General features: G+C 44.8%; 1 protein-coding gene and 1 long non-coding RNA gene across 11 annotated transcripts in view; one reads left to right on the forward strand and one right to left on the reverse strand.

Moving 5' to 3' along the window:
- NAV3 (neuron navigator 3) overlaps nt 1–27,021 on the reverse strand; it is a 1,127,960-nt gene that overhangs the window by 586,467 nt on the left and 514,472 nt on the right. For 7 of the 10 annotated variants that reach the window (XM_063927404.1, XM_063927409.1, XM_063927406.1 and 4 more), the window contains exon 1: nt 13,932–14,610. The exons of 1 other annotated variant lie outside the window; for it this stretch is intronic. In XM_063927404.1, the coding sequence (XP_063783474.1) occupies nt 13,932–14,174 (243 nt within the window). In that variant the 5' untranslated portion in view covers nt 14,175–14,610. Of the gene's footprint in view, nt 1–13,931; nt 14,612–27,021 lie in introns of those variants that run through there. 2 more of the 10 variants (XM_063927402.1, XM_063927399.1) reach the window with 1 other exon arrangement.
- Nucleotides 1–27,021, forward strand: part of LOC134932727 (uncharacterized) — a 152,755-nt gene that overhangs the window by 120,372 nt on the left and 5,362 nt on the right. The gene's annotated exons all lie outside the window — the stretch shown is intronic.

Raw genomic sequence — 27,021 nt, forward strand, 5'->3', positions numbered from 1 at the left:
GCCGGTTCTTGCCCTTGCGGCGCCCCGGGCAAAAGTTAGGGGCGTGGCTTAACATGGGGGCGTGGCCAGTCACGCCCCCCATTTGTAGCGCCGCTGGAAAAAAAAAGAAGAAAAAAAAAAGTATACTTACTGTACCCCGCTCCTGTTTCCAGACCCTGCAGACCGGCGCCGCTCTTCTCCTCGGATCTATGGGAGAGACGTCAGTCATGACGTCTTTCCCATAGCACAGCATAAGCGCTAGAGGTCAATTATGACCCCTAGCGTCTATGCCACAATGCTGTGCGGTGCGCGATGACGTCATCGCGCACCGCACACCAAAGGTCCTCTCCATGAAGGGAAACTAGACGCTTAGCGTCTGATTCCCTTCAGAGCGGGGGAAGACCAGCGCCACGAAGGGAAACCAGACGCATAGCGTCTGGTTCCCTTCTCACAGCGGAAGGGGGGGCACAGCGGGGGGACACTGCTGGGGCGCACACTGACAGTGGAGGATCTTGCCATGGTGCGGCACCCTCCGGATGGCGCCGGCGCCCTCCGGAAGGCGGCGCCCCGGGCAAAAGTCCTGCTTGCCCGTGGCAAGATCCGCCACTGGTAGTAATCACTAGTGTGATTAGTAAAGTGGTACTACTGTGTGATGTAACATGAAGAAGGGACACTATTGCATGATAAAATGTGAATAAAGTTGCATTACTGTGTGGCGTAATTTGAATTGGGGGTACTATTGTGTGGCCATGGCCCTTCCCAAAAAAACATACCCCTTTTTGGGCCACGCATCGAATGTGCGCACTGTTCCTATTTAAAATATAGGGTGTAGGAGCACCAAAATGAGGACTGCTATGACTGAGGGGTGATGGTGATGGGTCAGAGGCGGCACTAGGGACGATGCTAGGGGGCACCTGCCAAAAACTTGCCTACTGCATCATACTGATTAGGACTCTGAGGACCACCATATCAGAGATGCTGTGAAGTGGCTGAGAGCTTAACCATATTTTTGAAAATGTACGTAACTGAGATCTCTACATTTATACTATTATATAGGATGTAAATCTCATTTACTGGTCCATTATGGTGTGCTGGGGGAATTCTTAAGCTTGTTTTTACTTACAGTATTTCAATATTGTATAATAACTTTATTCTGGCAAAGAGTGGTGATCTTATCAGATAACAGGATGCTTTCTGAGGGTCATCTGTCAGATTAATCAGAATAATTTAAACGGAAACATTTGCGATAAATTAAACACATCATAGGATTATGCTGTAAAAATGTACCACTCTTCGTCAGAATCAAGCTATTTTATACGTTTTTAATGGATCTTTGTTGCTGACCTGAACTATATCATTCCACACATATATATATATATATACACATACACTGCTCAAAAAAATAAAGGTAACTGTAAAATAACACATCCTAGATCTGAATGAATTAAATATTCTTATTAAATACTTTGTTCTTTACATAGTTGAATGTGCTGACAACAAAATCACACAAAAATTATCACTGGAAATCAAATTTATTAACCCATGGAGGTCTGGATTTGGAGTCACACTCAAAATTAAAGTGGAAAAACACACTACAGGCAGATCCAACTTTGATGTAATGTCCTTAAAACAAGTCAAAATGAGGCGCAGTAGTGTGTGTGGCCTCCACGTGCCTCTATGACCTCCCTACAAACCACACAAGTGGCTCAGGTAGTGCAGCTCATCCAGGATGGCACATCAATGCGAGCTGTGGCAAGAAGGTTTGCTGTGTCTGTCAGCGTAGTGTTCAGAGCATGGAGGCGCTACCAGGAGATAGGCCAGTACATTAGGAGACGTGGAGGAGGCCGTAGGAGGGCAATAACCCAGCAGCAGGACCGCTACCTCCACCTTTGTGCAAGGAGGAAGAGGAGGAGCTCTGCCAGAGCCCTGCAAAATGACCTCCAGCAAGCCACAAATGTGCATGTGTCTACTCAAACAATCAGAAACAGACTCCATGAGGGTGGTATGAGGGCCCGACGTCCACAGGTGGGGGTTGTGCTTACAGCCCAACACCGTGCAGGACGTTTGGCATTTGCCAGAGAACACCAAGATTGGCAAATTCGCCACTGGTGCCCTGTGCTCTTCACAGATGAAAGCAGGTTCTCACTGAGCACATGTGACAGACGTGACAGAGTCTGGAGACGCCAAGGAGAACGTTCTGCCTGCAACATCCTCCAGCATGACCAGTTTGGCAGTGGGTCAGTAATGGTGTAGGGTGGCATTTCTTTGGGGGGCCGCACAGCCCTCCATGTGCTCGCCAGAGGTAGCCTGACTGCCATTAGGTACCGAGATGAGATCCTCAGACCCCTTGTGAGACCATATGCTGGTGCGGTTGGCCCTGGGTTCCTCCTAATGCAAGACAATGCTAGACCTCATGTGGCTGGAGTGTGTCAGCAGTTCCTGCAAGACGAAGGCATTGATGCTATGGACTGGCCCGCTCGTTCCCCAGACCTGAATCCAATTGAGCACATCCTGGACATCATGTCTCGCTCTATCCACCAACGCCACGTTGCACCACAGACTGTCCAGGAGTTGGCGGATGTTTTAGTCCAGGTCTGGGAGGAGATCCCTCAGGATCCGCCACCTCATCAGGAGCATGCCCAGGCATTGTAAGGCACGTGGAGGCTACACACACTACTGATCCTCATTTTTACTTGTTTTAAGGACATTGGGGGTCATTCCGAGTTGTTCGCTCGCAAGCTGCTTTTAGTAGCTTTGCACACGCTAAGCCGCCGCCTACTGGGAGTGAATCTTAGCTTATCAAAATTGCGAACGAAAGATTAGCAAAATTGCGAATAGACACTTCTTAGCAGTTTCTGAGTAGCTTCAAACTTACTCGGCATCTGCGATCAGTTCAGTGCTTGTCGTTCCTGGTTTGACGTCATAAACACACCCAGCATTCGCCCAGACACTCCTCCGTTTCTCCAGCCACTCCCGCGTTTTTCCCAGAAACGGTAGCGTTTTTTCACACACTCCCATAAAACGGCCTGTTTCCGCCCAGAAACACCCACTTCCTGTCAATCACACTACCATCACCAGAACGAAGAAAAAACCTCGTAATGCCGTAAGTAAAATACCTAACTGCATAGCAAATTTACTTGGTGCAGTCGCAGTGCGAACATTGCGCATGCGCAGTTAGCGGAAAATCGCTGCGATGCGAAGAAAAATACCGAGCGAACAACTCGGAATGACCCCCAAAGTTGGATCAGCCTGTAGTGTGTTTTTCCACTTTAATTTTGAGTGTGACTCCAAATCCAGACCTCCATGGGTTAATAAATTTGATTTCCATTGATCATTTTTGTGTGATTTTGGTGTCAGCACATTCAACTATGTAAAGAACAAAGTATTTAATAAGAATATTTCATTCATTCAGATCTAGGATGTGTTATCTTAGTGTTCCCTTTATTTTTTTGAGCAGTGTATGTATATATATATATATATATATATATATATATATATACACACACACACAATACACGTTTTTGATTATTGAAAAAAGTCACCGAGTGCCGCCTCTTATTGAAGCTCTGTATATATATATATATATTTATTTATATATATACATATAAATTATATATGGAATGAGATATATATATATATATATACTGTATATGTACTGTGTGTGTATATATATATAAATATATATATAGACGAAAGGAAATCAGCGGCACTCAGCAGACTTGTAGTAAGATAAAAAAGTCTTTAATCCGGTCCTACGCCGTTTCGGGGACTGCGCCCCGTCTTCAGGGACAAATCATACACAAATACAATCCACACAGAGTACTCTTATATACCCACCCAGACAGGTACTCAGTACCAGGATTAAACTCACCTGTCCCGCGCCGCCCCCGACGTCCCGTCCGTCAGAGCGTGTGCACTCGTCCCGGAACGATGACGTCAGGAGACAGCGCCGGGCAAGGAGCCAATCCGGAGAAGTGAAGTCTGCGTTACTAAGTAACCACTGCAATCAAAACCGACCCGAGGGTTGGTCTTGTGCACTGTCCTCAAGGCATAACAAAACAAAAGAATGTAACACTGACATCACATAACTGAACAATAAACACATACATAAGTTAAAAAACACGGGCGATCAGCAGAACAAAGCAGTTCCCGACATCACAGCTAACACCTGAGTCCAAGCTTTTCTGACTTATATATACACACACTATATATACGAGATGGCAAAAACTTGTATGAATTCACAATAGAATAGCCCCAGCGTTAATTTTTAAGAAATTAGGCTGCATACTTCAGTGTTTTGTCCGGAAATCCTAATGTTATGCCTGTTGTGCGTATAAGGCCACACAGTGAAGTAAAATCCTCAGAAAAATTCACCTATGAGCAATGGGATGTTTTCCTGCTCTGCTGTGGAAGTCATCTCATCATCACTTCTGCAGTATGAGTGATCTGCAGAATGAGTGCGTGTGTGAGTGTGCATGAATAAATTATATATATATATATATATATATATATACACATACATACACGCCACTCTCCTACTAAAATCCAAGAAGCTCATCTCTACGTATGCTACTTTTCATGAATGTAATTTTTAAAAGATCTACACTAGATCAGTTATTAAAAAGTCAAAACATAGGGGGCCAGATGTACTAAGCTTGAAAAGTGATAAATATCACTGTGATAAAGCACCAGCCAATCGGCTCCTAACTGTCATTTTTCAAACACAGCCTGTGACATGGCAGTTAGGAGCCGATTGGCTGGTACTTTATCACAGTGATATTTATCACTTTTCAGGCTTAGTACATCTCCCCCAGGATCTTTTAACCTGTAATTTTCCAGACCAAAATGACCTTTACATGTCTGTGAAATATTATTCATGTGCAGCCTGAAAAAAGCAGCTGGTCAAAGTGACCTGAAACTAATCAGAACAACAATTTATTCCCAGCATTAAGTGAACAGATGTAACTGTACTGTGTACACACGAGTCTATCCTTCCACCTCATTAAACACTGCAGTCATACATTTTTCTTGTGTTACTTATCATCGATTGTAATGTGAGATACATTTTACCACCAGACATAATCCAAGTTGAGTGGAGTCTGCTATATTATATCTATTCTTTCTTATATATAATTTTTCCAGGTAGATTGCTATGGCAACACAGCTAATAGCATTTACTGTAGTGTATACATGCACCCTACAGGAAGGGCAGAGTATGTTTGCATGTGTCTACCTATTAAAACAGGGACTTCACCATGTAAATTATCCCTGCACATAAATATGTCTATGCTAATACTCATATCTACAAAGAAATGTAAATAAGGGGCTCATGCAAAGCAAGTATCATTGAATATTGGACTATTCAAGTACATTCTTTTTGGAAGAAAAAAAACAACCCAAGACAAGAATCAGCATAAAAACATTTCTGGAAAGTGAAGGTAACCTAAGACTCATTATTACAGGCGCATGCTTAATCCTACGTGTGGACTTTGGGCCTAATTCACTATCGTTTGCAAATGTGAGAATGCACACACTGAGCGATTATCGTCAGACTGCACATACGCTGTGAATGCATTGCGCGTGCACGAAGGCCAAAATGTGATTGCTCTGAATTTGCAGCCTATGTACAGTATAATAAAGCAATTGCAATTTGATTGACAGGAAGTGAGGTGGTAACATAGCGTTTGTGGGAAGTAGTTGGGAAAACGCAGGGTTGTCATGGTCGTTTTCGGAGAGTGTATAGGTTGTCACCTGCGAAAAAACATGGCGCTCAGTGCGACTGCATTCTCATTATTTTGAGTAGGCATAGGTCAGCTGCAGCTGTCGATTGTGCTAATTTTTTTGCATATGCATTGCAATTCTGCTAATGCATACGCAGATTTGTGAACACATCCGAGGGCGTCTTTTGGGGGTCATTCCGAGTTGATCGTAGCTGTGCTAAATTTAGCACAGCTACGATCATCTTCCCTGACATGCGGGGGGACACCCAGCACAGGGCTAGACCGCCCCGCATGTCAGTGCCGGCCCCCCTCCCCACACAAATACAAAAGCATCGCACAGCGGCGATGCCTTTATATTTGAGGAGTAACTCCCGGCCAGCGCAGCTCCTGCGGCTGGCCGGGAGTTAATTGTCGCTGCTGCTGGCCGCAGCGGCTGCGTGAGACGTCACGCAGCCGCAGTGGCCCGCCCCTCCCCAATCATCCGGCCACGCCTGCGTTGGCCGGACCGATCCCCCTAAACGGCGGCTGAACACCGCTGTTCAGCCCCCTCCCACCCAGCGACCGCCTCTGTCTCAAAGGCGATAGCTAGGCAACGAAAGCTGCCATGTGCCGGCGCACTGCGGTGCCGGCGCATGCGCAGTTTCGACCCGATCGCTGTGCTGCGACAAACTGCAGCGAGCGATTGGGTCGGAATGACCCCCTTTATCCTTTCTTGCGGCTCTTCACATATGATTATTAGCAGTAGCAAGTTTGAGAAAATTATTTTAGCCTCAATAGCGATCCATAGTGAATTAGGCCCTTAGTATTTAAAACATATTGCACTGTGAATTTTAGCAGTGAAGAAAGATCTAAAATACATCAATTTAAAACCATAAATAAATAAATAAATATTTTTGATAGGCTAATAAAATGCTACTTTTCAAACTGTATCCTTCAGCAAAGAACAGTGAAAGGCAGAGGTGTATTATCCACAAGGCTGACTAAGCTGAAGCCCAGGGATCCCGCAGGGACTAGGGGTCACTCATTTTTTTTGCTGTGGCACTGTTACCAGCGCTCTAGGGATCCAATGGTTAAAGGCACTTTGCACTCTGCGCTGTAGCAATGCACACTCATAGTCAGCTGAGGTCCTTGTGATTCAGATGTGGTCACAGCAGTGATCATTTTCAGCAATGGACCTGCGAGTCAACGCAAGTGTAGCAGCCGCCCATAACTGAATAGAGACACCCACCAAAGCTATTGCAAAAAATGCTCAGCAACTGCGTACTCTGTCACAACTAAAACGCAGATGCAAGGAACATGGATTTCCAATGGCACGCAGAATGGCCACAGGAACTGCAACGCTGGTGCCATGTTTTATGCGTACGAGATTGCAGTCACACACTGAGACACACCTGCATTTTTGCAGACACTGGCCGTTACTTTCCCCAAATGCTCTCTTCCTGTCAATCACTCTACCAGTGGCATCGCAAAGGTACCTGGTGCGCACTGCGGCTGTGACACGTGCAGTAATCCGATAATCGCTACCGAAAACAGCATACTTTTTCTGATGACTTCAGAATGTCCGCTACCTATCACAGACTATTTGTAAAAATAAAATCTATCTCCTGAAAGTGAAGCCTTACGTACAAGTAACTGAGGGCCTATAAAAATTTAGCACAAATAATGGCATCAATGCCTTCCCCAAGTGTAAACTTCAAGCAAAAGTGACTTTTGCAAACGAATGTATCAGTTAATAGAGTAGTTGGCATCATGTAAGCTCCACTGAAAATAATAATTTACATCTGGTATGAGGAGGTGTCAGTTTTGGATTCCGATGCTAGAATAATCCCAACAATGCTTTGAATACCGACACCGGGATGCCAACATGGAACGCAATCAGGGCCGGTGCTAGGGTGTACGCACCCCCCTGCAAACTATATATTTGCACCCTCCCATACATTACAAAGGGACACTGCACGTCAAAAAAAGGTATGTGGTCTCACAAGGAAGGGATGTGGCCACACAATAGTACCCCCATTTCCAATAACGCCACACAGTAGCACAATCTTATTCACATTACACCGCAAGTAGTAGTGCCGCTTATTCATAATGCCCCAAGTAGTAGCGCCGCTTACACATAACGCCCCCAGTAGTAGCAAAGCTTACACATAACGTCCCAGTAGTAGTGCAGCTTACACATAACACCCCCAGTAGTAGCGAAGCTTACACATAACGCCTCCTGTAGTAGCGAAGCTTACACATAACGCCCCCAGTAGTAGCGAAGCTTACACATAATGCCCCCTGTAGTAGCAAAGCTTACACATAACGGCTCCTGTAGTAGCGAAGCTTACACATAATGCCCCCGACAGTAGCGCAGCTTACACCTAACGCCCCTGAAACTAGCGCAGCTTACACATAACGCCCCCTGTTGTAGCGAGGCTTACACATAATGCCCCCAGTAGTAGCAAAGCTTACACATAACGCCCCCGGTAGTAGCGCAGCTTACACATAACGCCCTGGTAGTTGTGCAGCTTACATATAACGATATAACGCCCCCAGTAGTAGCGTAGCTTACACATAACGCTCCTGGCCCCCACACACATACATACATACATACATATATACATACATACACACACACATACATACTTTCTCACTCACTCTCCCTCCACTTATGTATCACAGTCTGGCTGGGAATGGGTCATAGGGTCGACATGCATTAGGTCGACAGTCATTAGGTCGACCACTATAGGTCGACACCTGAAAAAGGTTGACACTGTCATTAGGTCGACATGGGAAAAGGTCGACATGGGAAAAGGTCGACATGAGTTTTTTTACTTTTTTGGTGTCGTTTTCATCGTAAAGTGACAGGGAACCCCAATTAGTGCACCGCGTCCACTCGCCATGCTTCGGGCAAGGTGCCTCGCTCCACTACCACTGCACTCGGCACAGGTTACTATTCCTAATCGTAGTCCATGTGGACTGTAAAGAATGAAAAAGTTAAAAAAAATTTGAAAAACGCATCTCGACCTTTTTCCATGTTGACCTAGTGCCCATGTCAACCTAATGCACATCGACCAATAGTGGTCGATCTAATGACTGTTGACCTAAGTGTGGTTGACCTAATAACCGTATCCCTTCTGGCTGGCTGGTACTGGAGCAGCACGGGAGTGCGCAGTCACCTGTACACAATGACTAATGTACTGTAGATGATTTGTCATTATGAATATAATATACAGATGGGTCCACGTTTATCTTGACCTTTAATAGGATTAACTGAGACTGGCCAGTCGGACTTAATCCCCTGCTGTAATGACTTAATCCCCTGCTGTAATGACTTAATCCCCTACTGTATTGTTCTCTGTATTGTATTACAGCTGAGAACAATAGATGAAGGGTTTATGTTAATAAACCATGTTGTGCCTAGGCGCAGAAAACTAGCCAAGATAACAGTGGACCCATCTGTAGCAGTGAGTAGTAGTAAAGACTGCTCCACATAGAATTCCTGCTATCATTTTGTTCAACCACACCACAGTGCATAATGAGTCCACGGAATATTGCTCCATTTGTAGTTTACAAAGTCTGCTGTAAATGAAATATAATAACGGTGTGGACTAGAGTGTCCAGTCTATGAAAATGGTGAAGGAAAAAAGGAAACTCACAGATCTTTTCTTTTCTTTTGCAACTGTACCTATGTGCCACCATTAAATTCAATTTGCATCAACTCTGCTTATCTCTACTTCTGGGTACAGTATATGCATTTTATGATATGCTGTGAGACACAGACATTTAACATTAGAAACAATTATGTTATTTTGTTCCCTTTATAACTCTGGCACTGTTTGGTGTTAAGAAATGTTTTCATGTATGAACGTATCAGCTTTTAATGGGCTATTGTTTCCAGGCGCATTTCCTCAAACCTCACTTCCTGAAAGGTCGGTCAAGTAAGGAATACTGTTCTCAGTGACATTGCTTGTGTCATGCTTCCTGCTCCTACAGCTAGCAGGCTTACACTCGCTTCTGTACACACTCACAGATACTAACCCATGCACACTCAGAGCCCAGCTCTCCCACATCACCAGAACACAATAACCACAAATATCTGTGCCAGGTCTTCAAATGGAAATACAGTACAGATAATATGAATATCAGTTTTGTTCTATGACCTTTAGGAAAGCTTACAGTAGCTGGTTTCTATGGTCTGCATTGTAGAACTGTATAATTTATTTTGGTTTTAATGTGATAAGTGCATATAAGTAATGCTATACAATATAACCAGAAAGCTTGTCCTGTAAAGCATTAGTAACATACATTCTTATTGCCTTTTATCACTACTGTTGCCACAGTCAAGTAGAACTACCAATTTGTAGCTTCACTGGGGACTTATTTATTAAAGTCATTTTTGCGGGAATTCCTCTGGAAACAGCCATTTTTAGTGGGGTACTCTCAAAATGGAAACAATCCTAGGTTGTATGCAGGGAGTATGGCAGCAGTACTTGGAGATATCCCCAGTTCAGTTTTTTATGGGGGCTGCTATATTGTAAAATTTACCAAGCTAGGCCCCGGTAGCTAACACCATAAAGTCTAGGCTACACACTGCAATATTTACCGGGAAGAGGGATAGATACTGTAGGACCCCTCCTGGGAATCGATGCTCACACATACAGTATGTGGTCTGATTATTGTGCATACACAGTAGCACGGCTAGTCCCTGACCATAAACTCTAGTGATCGCATTAGTGACTACTTCATTGTTACACATTGCAGGTACTGGTGTTTTTTAATACAGCTGAACGAGCTTTTTTTTTTTCCACGACATACGCCGATAATTATAATTATCCCAAATGAGGAACTGCCGCCACCCAGGAGAGGTAAGCTGCGGGAGGGTTAGGTTTAAGCTGCTAGGGCTAGGATTAGTCTGCGAGGGAGGGAGAGTTAGGGCTAAGCTGCGGGGGGGGGGGGGGGGTTAGGGTTAGGCTGCGGGGGAGGGAGGGTTAGAGATAGGCACCCCCGGGGAGAGTTAGGGTTAGACTGCGGGTGGGTGAGGGTTAGGTTTAGGTAGGTAGGGAGGGTTATGGGGGTTAGGGATTATGGTTAGCTACTTCACTGTTTAGATTCCCAGCATCGGGATGCCGCAGTCGGTATTTTGACTGCAGGAATACCAAACGCCAGGATATTGTATATATTCCGATCAATAATAATAATTATAATAAAAAAAGTTGTCTTATAACAAAAGCAAAAATCATTGAGTCTGTTGCCTTTTAATGAAGCAATGCAATGATGAGAGAGAAATTTGCCTTTTTCTATGGAAAGAACAAAAAACAATAAAAAAAATAGTGTGAGGTGATTTATAAAGCTCATTGTATACATCCCAAAACAACACATTGGTTTTGAACCACATATTTTTAAAGCAGCAATCATTTACACTGCAAAACTAAGTTGGTTTTGCCATGTAAATGATTGTTGCTTTAAAAACTACAGGTCCCAAAAGTCCCGCACAGCCTCGCAGGCTATTCAATTTCACCTCACGTCTGCAAACATATTTTAGTTTGCCCCAGCTCCACCCCTTGATTTTTTCCCCTGATTAATCATTGATAAACACACACAAATTTCAGATGACATTCTGAGAAATGTTCATTTCTGTTAGCCATGTCATAATGCAGACTAGTGGATTCACTTAAGCCACACTGGACTTGCAACGGGAATGGCAGAGGTTTGGATTCCAACAAACCCTGAGTTTTCACCTGTGGGATTCTCAAGGAGTTTTTGATTTCACTGATGGAAAGCCTGCATGTTGTGCCCTGAACCCAGAAGTGATGAGTTGGTGACTAGTACAAAGGACAGATCAACAAGGCAGACTGCAGATAAGCCAGGTGATTCACAAGGAAGGAACTTCAAGGCAAGCATAGTCACAAGCAAACAGAGCACAGTTTATAAACCTAATCTTCTGGCACAGGTCTGTGCGCTAAGCTGCCTTAAATAGGCTGACCAGTATTTAAATTGATGACTAGATGATATCAGTGATCATGTGACTGCTTTTTGAACACCCCTGCAGAGCTGCTCAGACTGCAGACACACATACAGTAGGACCACACTGGGAGAAGCACTGGAGCAGGTGCTTTCAGGGGCATCCACCGGACCAGGTAAGTGATGTCCAGCACCAGGTCCTGCAGATCCTGGCAAACCACAAGTATGAACTTTTGCTTTGTACTATGCTGAATGGAAATGATCATGCTTTATAATAGTATGATATGAAGCAGCTAATAATGCATCCTTGTTTCATTGCAGTCTCCGTAGTTTTGTAAGCAATAGTATTATAAAATAGAATAAGAAAACACTGTTATTGTAATTGTTGTAAACTATGTACAGTATTCAGAATAAGGGAGGAGTATGTTCCACTGAAATGTCCTGATATTCTCTTAGGATACTCTAGCCAGTTTTGGACTTTTTGGAACAGTCAGTTGGATTGATGTGTGGGAAATTTGGAATATGAGCTGTGTAGAGGGAATCCTCAGTCACACAAACTCCATGAGGGTGTAGAATAAAATATAATGTGACTCACATGAGGTTTGGCCAAATTTTCACTAGTATCTTGGATAGATAGCTTGTGTAGAGCTATTTCAAAACGATGGAAAGTTCAGCCAGTTCACTTATTCAGAAACACATTATGTTCTACTCACTGACCATTCCAAGTGTGTCTTCATCAGCCACCCTACACAGAATTTGTAGTCTGCTTTGTGAAGGTAAAAGTTCTCTGCTGATTTGATCACAATGATACAATTGATATGCACAGTAGGAAGATGCGCATAAAGACGACTGGCATTAAGGGGTATATCTACTAAAGTGCAGGTTTTTAGAAGTAGAGATGCTGCCAAAAATAAACAATTAGATTCTACTAATAATTTATGTAGCACCTTCTAAAAGATAATAGCTAGAATTTAATTGGTTGCTATGAGCAACATCTCCACTTGCACTTTAGTAAATATACCCCGTACTGTGTTAACAAAAACAACAAAAAATAAGTTGTATCCTTTAGATTAGTGATTCAGTAAATTACTAGAGTAGTGGGATAAGCTATTTAAATACTGGCTGCTTTTGCGTGCAGTACATAAATCATGCTTGCCTACTCTCCCTGAAAGTCTGGGAGGCTTCTGAAAATCGGGTAACGCTCCCAGTCTCCCAGAAGAGTGGCCATGTTTCCCAGAGACATCCAACACCAGCCACAGCTGCCCACTTCCTGAGCAAAGTGGGCAGCACAGGCAGCAGATGAAGCGATTCATGTTGAATTGCTTCATTGTGGCCCCGCCCCCTACTTCACCATGACGGTAATTCTGGCAATGTCAGGTTGGGGGCAGGGCCACGGTAACATAATTGCATCACCATGCCTCCCACAACACCCACTTCCGCCACACCACACACCCCGCAATGCCTCCTGGAATGGGTAGCTCAAATGTGAACAAGTATGCCACAAATGCTGGGCAGCTTGTATACTGCAATTTACATTTAATTCGGAGACGCCCCTCTCAAATTTAAATCTCTGCACATTTTACATCTGCCCCACCTGCAATATGTTTTTTGTCTAGGTGTACTATAAAGTTAGTTGATTTTTTTCTTTTGCTTTGCTCCAAACCAGAATCATCCCTATTATACCTGTACTTGTACATTTTTAAGCCCACAAAAACTTACTATCAATATAATACTTACATTCAATCTCTTTGTTTTAAAATAATTAGAAGTTTGATGCATGCTAAAAATAGAGCATCTGGCTAACAATAAAGATTAATTATGCTTTATTTACTATACATATTCTATCCAAGATCATGAACCTCTGTTATAGTATAAGACCAGCCCCAAATTATGAAAAGACAGTGTTATTATGATGTTTGCATTCACATCAATGCTAGTATGATAAAAGTAAGCCCTTCATTGATACTCTCTAATGCTAATTACAAGGTGGACAGCCATACAGTATGTATTATTAATGCATGTGACTCATTGCAGTAAGTGCTGATTTTATTGGAAGTGCCAGGAAGTAACTTTACAGTTTTTCAATAATCCCTTTAGCCTTCTAAAAAATAAACCCCACAAGCTCATCACGTATGTGCTAGCACTTATTTTGAGTTATGGGTTAATAAACTGGGCAATAAATTACTATGATGGCATATTTTATGCACTAAATAAGAAGTGCAGTGACTGAGGTAGCCCATCGAGATTCCCTAGCAACAGAGTAGGCTGCATATGAAAGTTACTAACCTTTCTGTCATCAGACTGCCTGACATTGCATTCAAAAGTTTTCGTCTCTTCAAAGTCACAAGATGGTTTTAACATAATTTGACAAGAATTCAATGACTTCTCTGCTCTCGTGAGCTCCAGGGACCTTGACGAATACTGCTGTGATACAGTTCTGCCAACATGTGGTATAGGTAGAGCACTATGAATTGGCTTTGATCCTACAGCTGGCTGCCTTAACTTGGAGGAAACACCAAGTACAGACATACTTTCAGAAGTATATTACTGTAGCAGTACAGACGAAATAAAAACAAGCCGTTAGCGCTTTCTTCCAGTACGGTCCACATTCAGCAGCTCTTCGTTCCTAGAATATGACAAGTGAAATTCTCAGCCATGCGTTTACTAAGGTTCAGAAATGCACATAAGTTCCTAATGTGCCTAGGATTTTCTTCATTTTAAATGGGTTCTAGCTTTACACACAAGCAGCCAGTCAGTTAACACTCATTTGGGTATGAGTCGTTTGAAGGTAACGTTCACAGATCTCTGTCTTTGATTACATTTATTCTCCACCTCTTCAGAGGCATTTCAAGTATAGGGGTTTCCCAGAATGAAAGCTAGGAACGAAAGACTTGGAAAAAAGAAAAAAAAAAAAAAAAGGCATGAAACACTTTCCAGCTACAACTGTCAAAATAACAGTGAGACTTCAGCTCTTCCTGACTGCACACACAGGCAGCTTGCATTCTTTCTGAGAAAAACGTCGCTCTATTTCAAGTTTAAAAAAAGGAGGCAGGACAATACAAGTGGCCAAAACAAGCAGCTGTTAAACGTGCTTCTCAGCCGGAAACAAACTCAGCAAATCTGTTTGTTAAATAGTGTTGTTTCCTTCCACTTATGAAAAACAAAATGTTTTTCTGAAATATCTCATGGAAACCAGGAACACATCAAAATATATGCAATCAGCCACTAAAGAGTCAATGTACGCATCTGCATGGATGTTTAATAGGTTAAATCAGTCACTAGATGGTGAAGTCATCAATAATTCCCTGAGTAAGAGCTCTATCATCTGTAAGCACTTGGATGATTAAAGCTGTATATTATTATTTGGGAGATTTGAAGTTACTGTGTAATCTACAGAATCCTAACTGCAAGAGATCTCAGGAAAAGATCTGTGTGATCAATAGCTATGCCTCCAAGTCACATTCGCAAGGTCACTGTATACAGCACCACAGCAGTACTCACTGGCGCCCTGTGTCGGCTCCACCCCTGAACCGAGTCATCATGCATGGTGGTGGTGCCAGCAACAGTAAAAGTAGAAAGCTGTCTGGGCACTCCAAACGGCTCTACAAAATGCAGAGTGCATGCCTGGAAATGTCCTTTGGATACTCCAAGCAGCACTGCAGCGCTATCGGGTGCAGAGTGCCAGTCCATGCACCCTGCTAGCCAGATGCCATACTTCCCAACCATATTGATTTCAGCGGGATAGTCCCGCCTTGGAGGCACTGTGTCAGTGTCTGTGTGGGACCACAGTGGACGTTGCTGGACACTGTCATCGCTGCTCTAGCTGCACAGTAGTGGCAGTGAAAGGATGCTGCTCATGTCACTTAATTAATGGCAGGAGAGGTTAGGGACAGCACAGCTGGGCTCGCCCCAGTGTGATAAATAACGTGGATCTGACAACATGTACCCAAAATGTCACTCACCAGGGGGCTTGATCTAGCGGGCACAAGGTCACACAGCTTTATTTATTTAACACGGTACTATGGCACGTGCGAATAGTCCTGCTGCCCAATATTAAAATGTTGGGAGTTATGCAGATGTAGGGCTGCGGGGGAGGAATGGTGCCATGCCCAGGGCGATGGTATCACTCGTACACCCCTCTTTTTATGGCCCTGACTATATAATCAGTACTGTGATATTGTAATGAGATAATCAATGTTATTCACCTGTTTGTAGTTTTAATGTTATGGCTGATCAGTTGACAGTATCTATCTATCTATCTATCTATCTATCTATGTAAAGTAACAGTGGAGCAGATGGGACTGCAGCTCCAAGCGCCCAGAAATACGTGCCCCTTATCTGTATGTATAAATAATAAAGATAGAACATGTGCCTAATAGTGCAGTAGTTAGTGACCTGCTTTTGACCTGCTTTTAAATGCAATATGCGTACCAGATATCGTAGTATTATGTGCCTCAATGATATCCCTTCAAATGGATGTGACCATGGATTTTCAACAGATATCTAGACTTTCAAGGAACCAGATTAATCCTCCATTTTGCTCCAACACCATTCCAAAAACGCAGTATACTGTATAAATATAACAAATGGGACCATTTATTCACAATTACATACAGTGATTTAAAATTGTTATATAGGCAGCATACATGTTCCAAATATTAAAATAACTTGGAATATTCCTTGGTAGATGATGGACACCATGGTGTCACTAGTAAGCCCACCGTGAGAGATTCTACTCCCAAAAATCAAATAAAAATTGTGCAGAATAAATGAGGTAAAAGAGGTAAATACCCAATAGGTAGTGCCAGGTAAATACTGGTAAGTAGTCCCTTTATCCTATGTGTTTCACCGTTTTTCAAGCCTTCCTCAGGGACCTCTTTCATATCAGATAATGAAACAAACATTTAAAAATGGCAAAGCATCATAAAAGTGATTTGATCATAAACTGTATAACCAAAATTTAGAAAAATTGTGCTATACTATCAGTTGGACAAAATGGTACACATATGGTGTTCTGCAAAACATATGCCATATCCAGTAACTGGGAGCAAACCTTTGTACGTTTTATTACTGACATTTGGTATTAAGTGTTCATTAACCACACTACACTGAAGGATGAATTGGAAACATAAATGTACAGTATACAAAGAGCACAGAACAACATTCTGTAGAACAGTGAAACAAAAGATAGTGTTCATAGAACTTCACAACAAAAAGTTTCATAGTGAAACTTTTGCAGTGATCGTGTTCATTTCTAGTATTAACCAAGTGGAAAATGTGACAGTATTTGAGAGTCCAGGTACCCCCCTAACTCACCGCTCTGGTTTTTCACATTCCGTACATAAGCTTATAATAAGTGGAATCACAATCTTTAATAACTTCTGAGAATTCGCCACAGCTATTACATTAATTCTCCATACAAGCAGTTAAAACCCCTATAGCCAAAGAAAGAATAGACCAGTTTCTAATCAATTTAACAGAGTAATTGGATTCCTTAATCATCCTGACAGAAGAGTTCTAGCTTCCTTTACTATACATTTATTACAAATTACATTTCTTAGGGGCATTAGAACAAGTGGTTTTTTTATTATATTCTTTTTACTTCTTTTCTTGTCAGTAAATTGTTTTTTATCTTTAGTTTGCAATGTCCCTATTAAACAGTCAATTAGGACAGACGGAGGAGAGACATCACTAATTAATTAAAGCCACAGATTATAAGTAACTGTCACACAGGGATGACATTTGGTGTTACTTTGATGTGCACAGAGCACATACCCAGTTACAATGGAAGGATACGAACAACCCTAGTTCTCAAACTTGTCCTCAGGACCCCAAATAGTTCATGTTTTCTAGGTCTTCTCACAGAATCACGAGTGAAATAATTAGCTCCACCTGTCGATCTTTTAAAATGTGTCAGTGAGTAATAAATACATCTGCTGTACTATGTGACCTGGAAAACAGGAGCTGACAGACTCTGAGACCTACTGCCTTAAGTTAAACACATACCCCTCTTAAAATAGAACAATATCCATGCTAAAAAGTAAAATAACCAACAGGAAAGTTCTTATCTGGAGTGGCAGGGAGCCCCTCCTCTGAAACACGCCATCCACAAAGATCCCCTACTTGCACAGACAGCAGAGGAAGAACTACTTGGGCGTGGGGAAGAAACATGTGGATCTATTCATGCAGTTCATATCTACTGTAGGCTTAACATACTATTCTTTTAAACCAGGATGGTCATGGATTACACAGGTTCTGTGGCCATAGGCGTACGCATAACATTTTATTAGGGGGTGCACCGTCGGAGGGGTGTTTAGCACCACCTACTGGGTGTCTTTAGCACCGCCTATTGGGTGTGTCTAGCACTGCCTATTGGCACTCAAAGCAATATAAACATATGCCTCCATATTGCCAGATACACATATGCCCCCAGCGGTGCCCCTTACTCAATACCCCCAGCGGTGCCATATAGACACATGCCCCCAGCGGTACCAGAAACACATATGCCCCCAGCGGTGCCAGAACCACAAATACCCCCAGTGGTGCCAGATACTCAAATGCCCCCTGTGGTGCCAGATACACAAATGCCCCCAGCGGTGCCAGATACACATGCCCCCAGTGGTGCCAGATACATATGCCCCTAGCGGTGCCAAATACATATGCCCCCAGCGGTGCCAGATACACAAATGCTCTTAGCGGTGCCAGATACATATGCCGCCAGTGGTGCCAGATACACATGCCCCTAGCGGTGCCAGATACATATGCCCCCAGCGATGCCAGATACACATGTGCCCCCATTTGTGCTCACCCTCCTGCTGCTAGTGCCGCCGATTCCCGTCTCTGACGCTGAGGGGAGGCGAGCGCATTGCGCATCTCTCCTGATCCTCAATTCACAGAGTCCCTGTCTCCGGCGGCCATTTGAAATATAGCGCCAGCTTGTGAGCCAATCAAAGCTCACGGGCCAGTAGCCAATCAAGAGCCAGTCCGCGAGCTCTGATTGGCTGACACCCAGAGACATTTTAAATGACTGCCGGAGATGGGGAAACAGTGAGGGGCAGGAGAGACGCGCAGCGCTCTCCTACCTTCTGCGTCAAGAGAAGGGAATCGGCGGCAGCAGCAGGCATGTGTGAGGGGGGTGCCGGACATTAGGGGGTGCCTGTGAGCACCAGGCACCCCCCGTGCGCACGCCTATGTCTGTGGCTGATTAGAACCAAGTGAAATGCAGGCTTGAATCCAGCCAGCCACAGAGCCTGTGCAGTGTTGACTGAGGCATAAAGGGCCCACCAGGGAATTCAGTTGTATGGGCCCATGCTTAGGGGTGTGGTCAGCCACCACAGAGGCCTTGCTGACAATTAGAGTGCATAGTCAGGGCCCCTATAAATATATATAGTAAATACGGTTAGTGCATGCATTATAATATACCAGTTTAATAAAAGCAATGCACTGTAGAATAATGTAACATGTATAATGTATAATTCAAATGCACAGTCTGGAACCTGATCTCTAGAGGAGAGGGTAGGCTCTCAGTCAATGGGGCCCACCTGGGGTTTCCCCTGAGTCCCTGTGGGCCAGTCCAACCCTGAACCTGTGTAATTGATGAGTGTCCCAGTTTAAAGGGATAGTATAGTAAGCCCATACATATCATATTACACGTTTCAGTCACCAGTATGTCTTAGTATCTTGTACTGTATGGCTTATATCACACATTGTAACCATTTTGGTGCGCACAAGATGGCTGTCTTCCCGTGGTGGGATGTGTCAACTCTTCTAGGCATTGCCTATTCTACCAAGGGTAACCTATGCAGCGTGCCTAAAATGGCTGCCTCATCTGATACATTTAGGGGGTGGTTATATCACCCATGGAACTTATTAATAAGCTCATTATATTCACTATTTTTCAGTTTGTTTTATTCATGATGCAATACTAAACCTATGTGCTATGTTTTTGGTGCTTGTAAAGCCATTTTGAGTCCTGCTGGACAAAGTGCTTTATGAATGAAATTATTAGTTTGATTATTATTTAAGTTCAAAATTTTGAGGCTACAAAAAAAAAAAAAAAAAGAACTTTACAGTATATTACTCCTGTTGCTTATTTTGTATCATGGGTTTCTATCATTATATCACTGCCTCTGGTTTTAACTTGGATGTTGACTGGTCTGAAATCATTTTATTGACTGGTTATTTTCTTAGCATAACGCTGAGGAAAAGAATTCAGATTCAGGGGCAGATTTATAAAAAATATTTTTTTTTACTAAAATAAAATGAAAAATGGTGTTTTCACTCCCTTTTCACATTATTTTAGTATCACCCAAATGTATTAAAGAGCTTTTAGAGCAGTTTTCGTGAAACACTGCTCTAAAACCTTTAATTCAAATTTTTTTTGTAAGCAGATAACATTTCCCATAATAGCGATCCGGACGAATTTCCTAAATAAACAAAAAACAAAACAAAACAAAACAAAAACACAGCAGTGAGCCCTGTGATAGTAGTGCTATCTTAAAATACTGTGGCCCAATTACAGGGCTCACTACAATATCCTGCCTTCTGCACAGCTTTCTCTGCAATGTCAATGGCGGTGCATGCCCAGCACATACTCTGAAAAATACCCCGATAAGGCTACGGAGGGCATTCGCAGGAACAGAGCTACATCATCAGCTCTGTCCCTGCATTCGATAATTGATAGACCCATGCAATGTAATCAATTATCTCATTGCGGATTGGGACGAGTTTAGATTCAGATGCGGATAGTGATAAATCGTCCCTTTAATGAGAATGTCTAAACTAAAGCATATGTGGTCAGTAGCGATGACTGATTACACTTGGCATTATCACCACTTTACAAAATGTAACTAATAATCTATGCTTTATGAGGATTCTTTTTAGTGAGTTGGCTTCCATTATTATTATTATTCCATTGCACATTTTTGGCCTGCTGAGAATTAGAAGTAGAACCAAATTGGTCCCTGATTTCTCTTTAAAAAGCATATACAGTATGTATGGTCATGTGACTTTTTCATAAGACACTGTGGAGTCCCTCATCATTTGGAATGTATGTACTTTTCACAACATGTTTAAGTGTGAATGTCTTGTTGACTGTATTCAATTAAATCTAACTATTTTATTGTTGGTGAATTTAAATTCATATTACTGTTATTTATAGTGGCTGAGAGTATTTTTCTCCCAGAGTTAAGGCCCGTACACACTGGTCGATATATCGACCGTTCTCTTGAACGGCCGATATATCGCGGGACCGTCGGCCAGTGTGTACGGCCGATACGTCTGTGAACTCCGTCGTTCACAGACGTATAGCGTCGGCCACGCAGCACAGCCGACGGTCAATATATCTACCGATATGTTGGCGCGTCGCTGTGTGTGTACGGGGCAGTCGGCCTACCACCCGTACACATGCTGCGGCGGCCGGCAGTGATTGACAGCTGAACTGGGCGAGCGTGTACACACACCCGCCCAGTTCATGACGTCAGTCCCCGACGGATCGGGCAGTGTGTATGCTTAACACACTGCCCGATCCGTCCATAGATATACCTGCAGATCAATTGATCTGCAGATATATCTATTAGTGTGTACCCACCTTTAGGTCAGCACTAGAAGATGTATCTTAATAATCACACTGACAGTTGGAGTCCCAGCTCCCTCTCTGCTCTGCCTCTTCCATTCAGGCCTGACTGCTTGTTTGAACATCTGAATACACCCATCAGTAACAATTCTTCAGAATATTACAATCTGAATTTCTGCTTCGGGGTACACTGGGCTCCACAAGGATAGACATTGGGGTGTAGAGTAGGATCTTGATCCGAGGCACCAACAGGCTCAAAAGCTTTGACTGTTCCCAAGATGCATAGCGCCGCCTCCTCTATAACCCCGCCTCCCTGCACAGCAGCTCAGTTTTTTAGTTGGTGCTGCAGATAGCAGGCTCATAACAGATGGGGCTGCTCCTGGCAGCCCTAAGTAGAGCTTTTTTTGAAGTAAAGTGAAGACTACAAGGGCTGCAGCAGAGTGTGGATGTCAGGAGACATTCCCTGCTGCAGCTCCATCTCTCCACAGCGGCGCTGTACACTCCCGTGCCCTGGTTGCCAGGTACCTACAGCTGGAGGCTCCGGTTTTCTTCAAGTTAGACACACACGGCTGGGGCTCTCCGGGATCGCGTGGCCGCACTTCGGGAGGTGGTAAGTGGGTCCCGTTCGCGGGACCCATGCTGTATCGCGATCCAGCGCGGCCGGTGGGAGGCGGGCCGCGCGCGCTGGTGTGGACACTGTGGCATACAGGCGACCCCACTAGGCCACCAGGGCAAGGGTACAGGTCAGGTTTCTCTTATAAACCATTTTAAATTGGCCCGCAGTACCAGTGGTTAAGTCCAGCAGGGGGATGAGGCTTAAACCTGTAACCGCTCCCCCAGCCCCAGGGCGCCATTTACAGTAAATGTTCCCACCCTGGAGCTGCATATCTGTCTCTCCCTCACTCCTAGTCAGTGTTTGGGCGCCATTTCTCTCAGCTACACTGTTCCTGGGACTGCTTGGGCAAAATCCTCCTTTGTAAAGCCGCCTGATAGTCAGCGCTGTGCCTTTACAAGACACTTAAGTATTCTACATGTCATTTAGACAGTGATAGTTAAGAAACGGTGCATTTGGTCAGGGCTATCTGGTACAAGTACCCTGTGATATACATCCAGTCTTTACTGTGCAGTGTTATATCTATTGTTTACAGAGCTATATATAAGCTAGTCCAGTGCAGTATTATTGTTTGTAATAACCTCTGCATTGTATAACTGTGACTATATGTGTGTGCAGTAGCTTGCTGGGTGATTTTCATTTCGTGTCTCTCACTCAACTTGCTATCCCTATATTCTATAACCCGAGGGGACTTGGTGCGTCAGGTTTATAATAATATAATATAGGATATTCACAAGATATACTCTAATTGTATTTTTCTCTGTGATTTTAGTCACCATATCTCTCCTGTATCCCTGTTGACATACGCAGGGGTTTGGGTCAGGTATTGTGCTGCTGACAATTGTACTGTGTTACCTTATATTGCACATTTTAGCATGTCTGCTTCTGAGGGTAACAATTCTGGTGCTGAACACACTAGCAGTGTTGCTGCCGCTACAGGTACCTATGAGGAAAATATAGCAGCTGAGGGCTCTGGTTCTGGGGGCTCCTTGCCCCCCAGCAGGACTGTGGCAACGGTAGTCCATAATGACCCGCCGTGGGCTACTTTCTCCACACTTCTGAATACACTAGTTACTAAACTAACGCCCCCTATGGGACCTCCCATGCCGGTTCAACCGTATATGGTCCCCGCGGTTAATCCGCCGTGGGCAGATAACTTGTCCGCTCAATTGAAGAAACTGAACCAGTCACTGACTACTGAGAAGTCTGACCCTCGCTCGCCTACGACCAAGGGGTCCTCTAAGTGGGCCATTACTTCCTCACAATCCACTGCTGTCACTGACACCTCGTCTGATGAAGATGGCGCTAACACTGACCCCACAGATTCTGACACAGATAATACTGATGGGGATGGTGGTACACAAGTGGATGTTCCTGACCTATTGGAGGCTATTAAGTTGATTCTACAGATCACCGATGATCCCGAGCCATCCATCCCTCCTAAGAAATTATATAGATTCAAGCGTCGGAAGGTGGTTAAACAAGTTTTACCTCATTCTGATCACCTGGTGGATATACGTCAGGAATCCTGGGAACATCCAGGGAAGAAGTTTGTGCCTCACAAGAAGATGCTGGCTCGCTATCCCCTCGCGCCAGAGCTGTCTAAGAATTGGGAGACACCTCCTCCAGTGGACTCGCATGTGGCAAGGATGGTGGTTTCCTCAGCTCTACCTGTCACTACCGTCACGTCTCTGAAGGAGCCTACGGATAAACGTGTGGAGGGTTGTCTGAAAGCGATTTACACCCTCACGGGTGCTGCGCAAAGGCCCACTATTGCAGCAACATGGGCTGCAGAAGCTATTGAAGCGTGGGCCCAAGAGTTGGAAGCTGAAATCTCTTCTGACCATGCTGGGCAATGTTTGTCATATATTGTCACAGCTTCTCACTACATTAAAGAGGCAGCTTCTGATGCCGGTGTTCTGGCAGCCAAGGCTTCTATTACGTCAGTCCTGGCTCGCCGGATATTGTGGCTGAGATCCTGGTCTGTGGATCTGGATTCTAGAAAAACCCTGGAGGTACTCCCTTTTAAAGGGAGATATCCTGTTCGGGGAGGACTTAAATAAGATAGTGGCTAATTTGTCTACTGCCAAAACAGCCTGTCTGCCAAGTACTGCTCCTTCTGTGCCGAAGGCTAAAAGTACTTCCTTTCGTCCTTCAGGTAAAGCAAAAGGTCAGGCGTACCACAAACAGGCCCTCACTTCCAAACCTGGTAAGCCAAAGCCCAAAAGAGCCTGGGCTGCCCGTCAGCCCGCTTCCAAGACCGATAAGCCTGCCGCATGATGGGGCGGGCCTCCCCCTGGGGGACCCCAGGGTGGGGAGCCGGCAACTAGGGAATACCCAGGAATGGTTGAAGACCACTTCAGATGCCTGGGTATGGGAAGTCGTCACACGAGGTTACGCCATAGCCTTCAAAAACCGCCCCACATCGATTTTGCCTGACAGACGTCCCTTCGGACCAGACAAAGGCAAAGACTCTTCATTCGGTGGTACAGAAACTCCTGGACACAGGAGTGGTAATACAGGTGCCTCTTGCTCAGAGAGGCCAGGGGTACTATTCTCTGCTGTTTCTAGTCCCGAAACTGAATGGGTCCTCCCGGCCCATTCTCAACCTCAAGGCACTGAACAAGTTTGTGAGAGTCTCCAAGTTCCATATGGAAACCCTTCGCTCTATCGTTTTGGCCTTGGAACCTGGGGATTATATGGTCTCCTTGGATATACAGGATGCTTACCTGCATATTCCTATAGCAGTGTCGCATCAGCAATACCTGAGGTTTGCGGTTGGCAACCTCCATTACCAGTTTCGGGCGTTACCTTTTGGTTTAACCACGGCTCCGCTAGTCTTCACCAAAGTTATGGCAGTGATGACAGTGGTACTCCGCCGTCAAGGGGTCAGGATCCTACCGTATCTGGACGACTTGTTGATCCTGGCAAATTCCCCAGAAATTCTCCTACGTCACCTAGATCTGACTGTCCGGTTTCTGCAAGCCCACGGGTGGCTCATCAACTGGAAGATATCCTCCCTGGTCCCTGCTCAGAGCATGGTGCACCTGGGAGCGCTATTGGCACTCACAACCAGCGGTTGTTCTTGTCTCAGGAGAAGGTCCTGAAGCTTCAGGACAGGATTCGTTGCTTCCTCTCTCGTCCGCAAGTGTCGATACATTCGGCGATGCAGGTGCTGGGCCTCATGGTGTCAGCATTCGACATGGTGGAGTATGCTCAATTCCATTCTCGCCCCCTCCAGAGGCTGATTCTGACCATGTGGGATGGCCTGCCTCACCAGATCAGGTCTCACATGATCTCATTGACTCCAATTGTCCGTCTGTCGCTGTACTGGTGGTTCCAGGACCAACGATTGTGCAGGGGCCGTCCCTTCTGGATATCCGACTGGGTCCTGTTGACGACAGATGCCAGTCTAAGGGGTTGGGGTGCGGTGTTGGAGCAACACTCCCTTCAGTGTCGGTGGACCAAGGAGGAGTCTCTCCTCTTGATCAACATTCTGGAATTGCGGGCAGTGATGAACTCATTGAACCTGGCCCAGCATTTAATTCAGAACCGTACTGTTCAAGTACAGTCGGAAAACGCCACCACAGTGGCTTACATAAATCATCAAGGTGGCACTCAAAGCTGCTTGGCAATGAAGGAAGTCTCACGGATTCTTCAATGGGTGGAAAGCCATCTACCGGCTATATCGGCGATATTCATTCCGGGAGTCCTGAATTGGAAAGCGGACTTTCTCAGTCGTCAGGACGTACACGCCGGAGAGTGGGGCCTCCATCCAGGAGTGTTTCAACTCCTAGTGGTAAGGTGGGGCCTTGCAGACGTGGATCTGATGGCGTCTCGACACAATCACAAGGTTCCGGTCTTCGGAGCAAGGACAAGGGATCCTCAAGCGGCATTCGTGGATGCGCTGGCGGTGCCGTGGAAGTTTCGGCTGCCATACGTGTTCCCTCCGCTGTCACTCCTGCCCAGGGTAATTCTGAAGTTCAAGCAGAAAGTAGGAATCCTGCTTCTTATAGCTCCAGCGTCGCCCAGACAGCACTGGTTCTCAGACCTTCAGGGCCTCTCGTCAGAGCGTCCAATTCTACTTCCACAACACCCGGACCTCCTCATTCAGGGCCCCTGTGTCTACCAGGACCTGGTCCGGCTGTCTTTGACGGCGTGGCTCTTGAAGCTTCCGTCTTGAGGGCTAAAGGGTTTTCTGAGGCGGTCATTCAAACTATGTTGCAGGCCCGGAAACTGGCTTCTGCTCGGATTTACCATAGGGTCTGGCATTCTTACTTTGTATGGTGCGCATCTAACAATTATGACGCTTCCAAGTTTAGTACAGCCAAACTTTTGGCTTTTCTTCAGCAGGGCCTGCGTCTGGCCTCCCTCAAGGTTCATATTTCTGCCTTGTCGTTGTGGTTTCAGAGAAAAATTGCGACCTTACCTGATGTGCATACGTTCACTCAGGGTGTTTTGCGGATTCAACCTCCTTACGTCCCGCCTGTGGCTCATTGGGACTTGTCTGTGGTTCTAGAGGCGTTGCAAGAGTCTCCATTTGAACCTCTTGGTTCAGCTAATCTTAAGTGGCTTTCCCTTAAGGTGGTGTTTCTACTGGCTATTGCCTCCGCTAGAAGAGTGTCGGATTTGGGTGCCTTGTCTTGTAGTTCCCCATATCTGATATTTCACCGTGACCGGGTGGTTCTTAGGACTCGTCCCGGATATTTACCGAAGGTGGTTTCTTCGTTCCACCTTAATCAGGAGATTGTGGTTCCGGCACTTGTCTCTCCTGATTTGTCTCCCAAAGAGAGGTCTTTGGATGTGGTATGGGCTCTCCGTATCTATGTGAAGAGAACTGCTTCTATTAGGAAATCTGATTCTCTCTTTGTTCTGTTTGGATTTCACAAACGTGGCCGGCATGCTCACAAGCAGACTTTGGCCAGATGGATTAGTATGGTGATTGCACATGCTTATGTGAGGGCTGGTCTGTCAGCTCCTGCTGACATTACGGCCCATTCTACTCGGTCCGTTGGACCTTCTTGGGCAGCCCGCCGTGGTGCGACCCTTAAACAATTGTGCAAGGCGGCTACGTGGTCCTCAGTGAACACGTTCATAAGGTTCTATGCCTTCGATACTGCCACCTCCCAGGATGCTTCCTTTGGACGCCGGGTTCTTGTGCCCGCTACAGTGCATCCCCTCCCATAAGG

Source organism: Pseudophryne corroboree, chromosome 6, assembly GCF_028390025.1.
Source record: "Pseudophryne corroboree isolate aPseCor3 chromosome 6, aPseCor3.hap2, whole genome shotgun sequence".
NCBI classification, from domain to species: Eukaryota; Metazoa; Chordata; class Amphibia; order Anura; family Myobatrachidae; genus Pseudophryne; species Pseudophryne corroboree.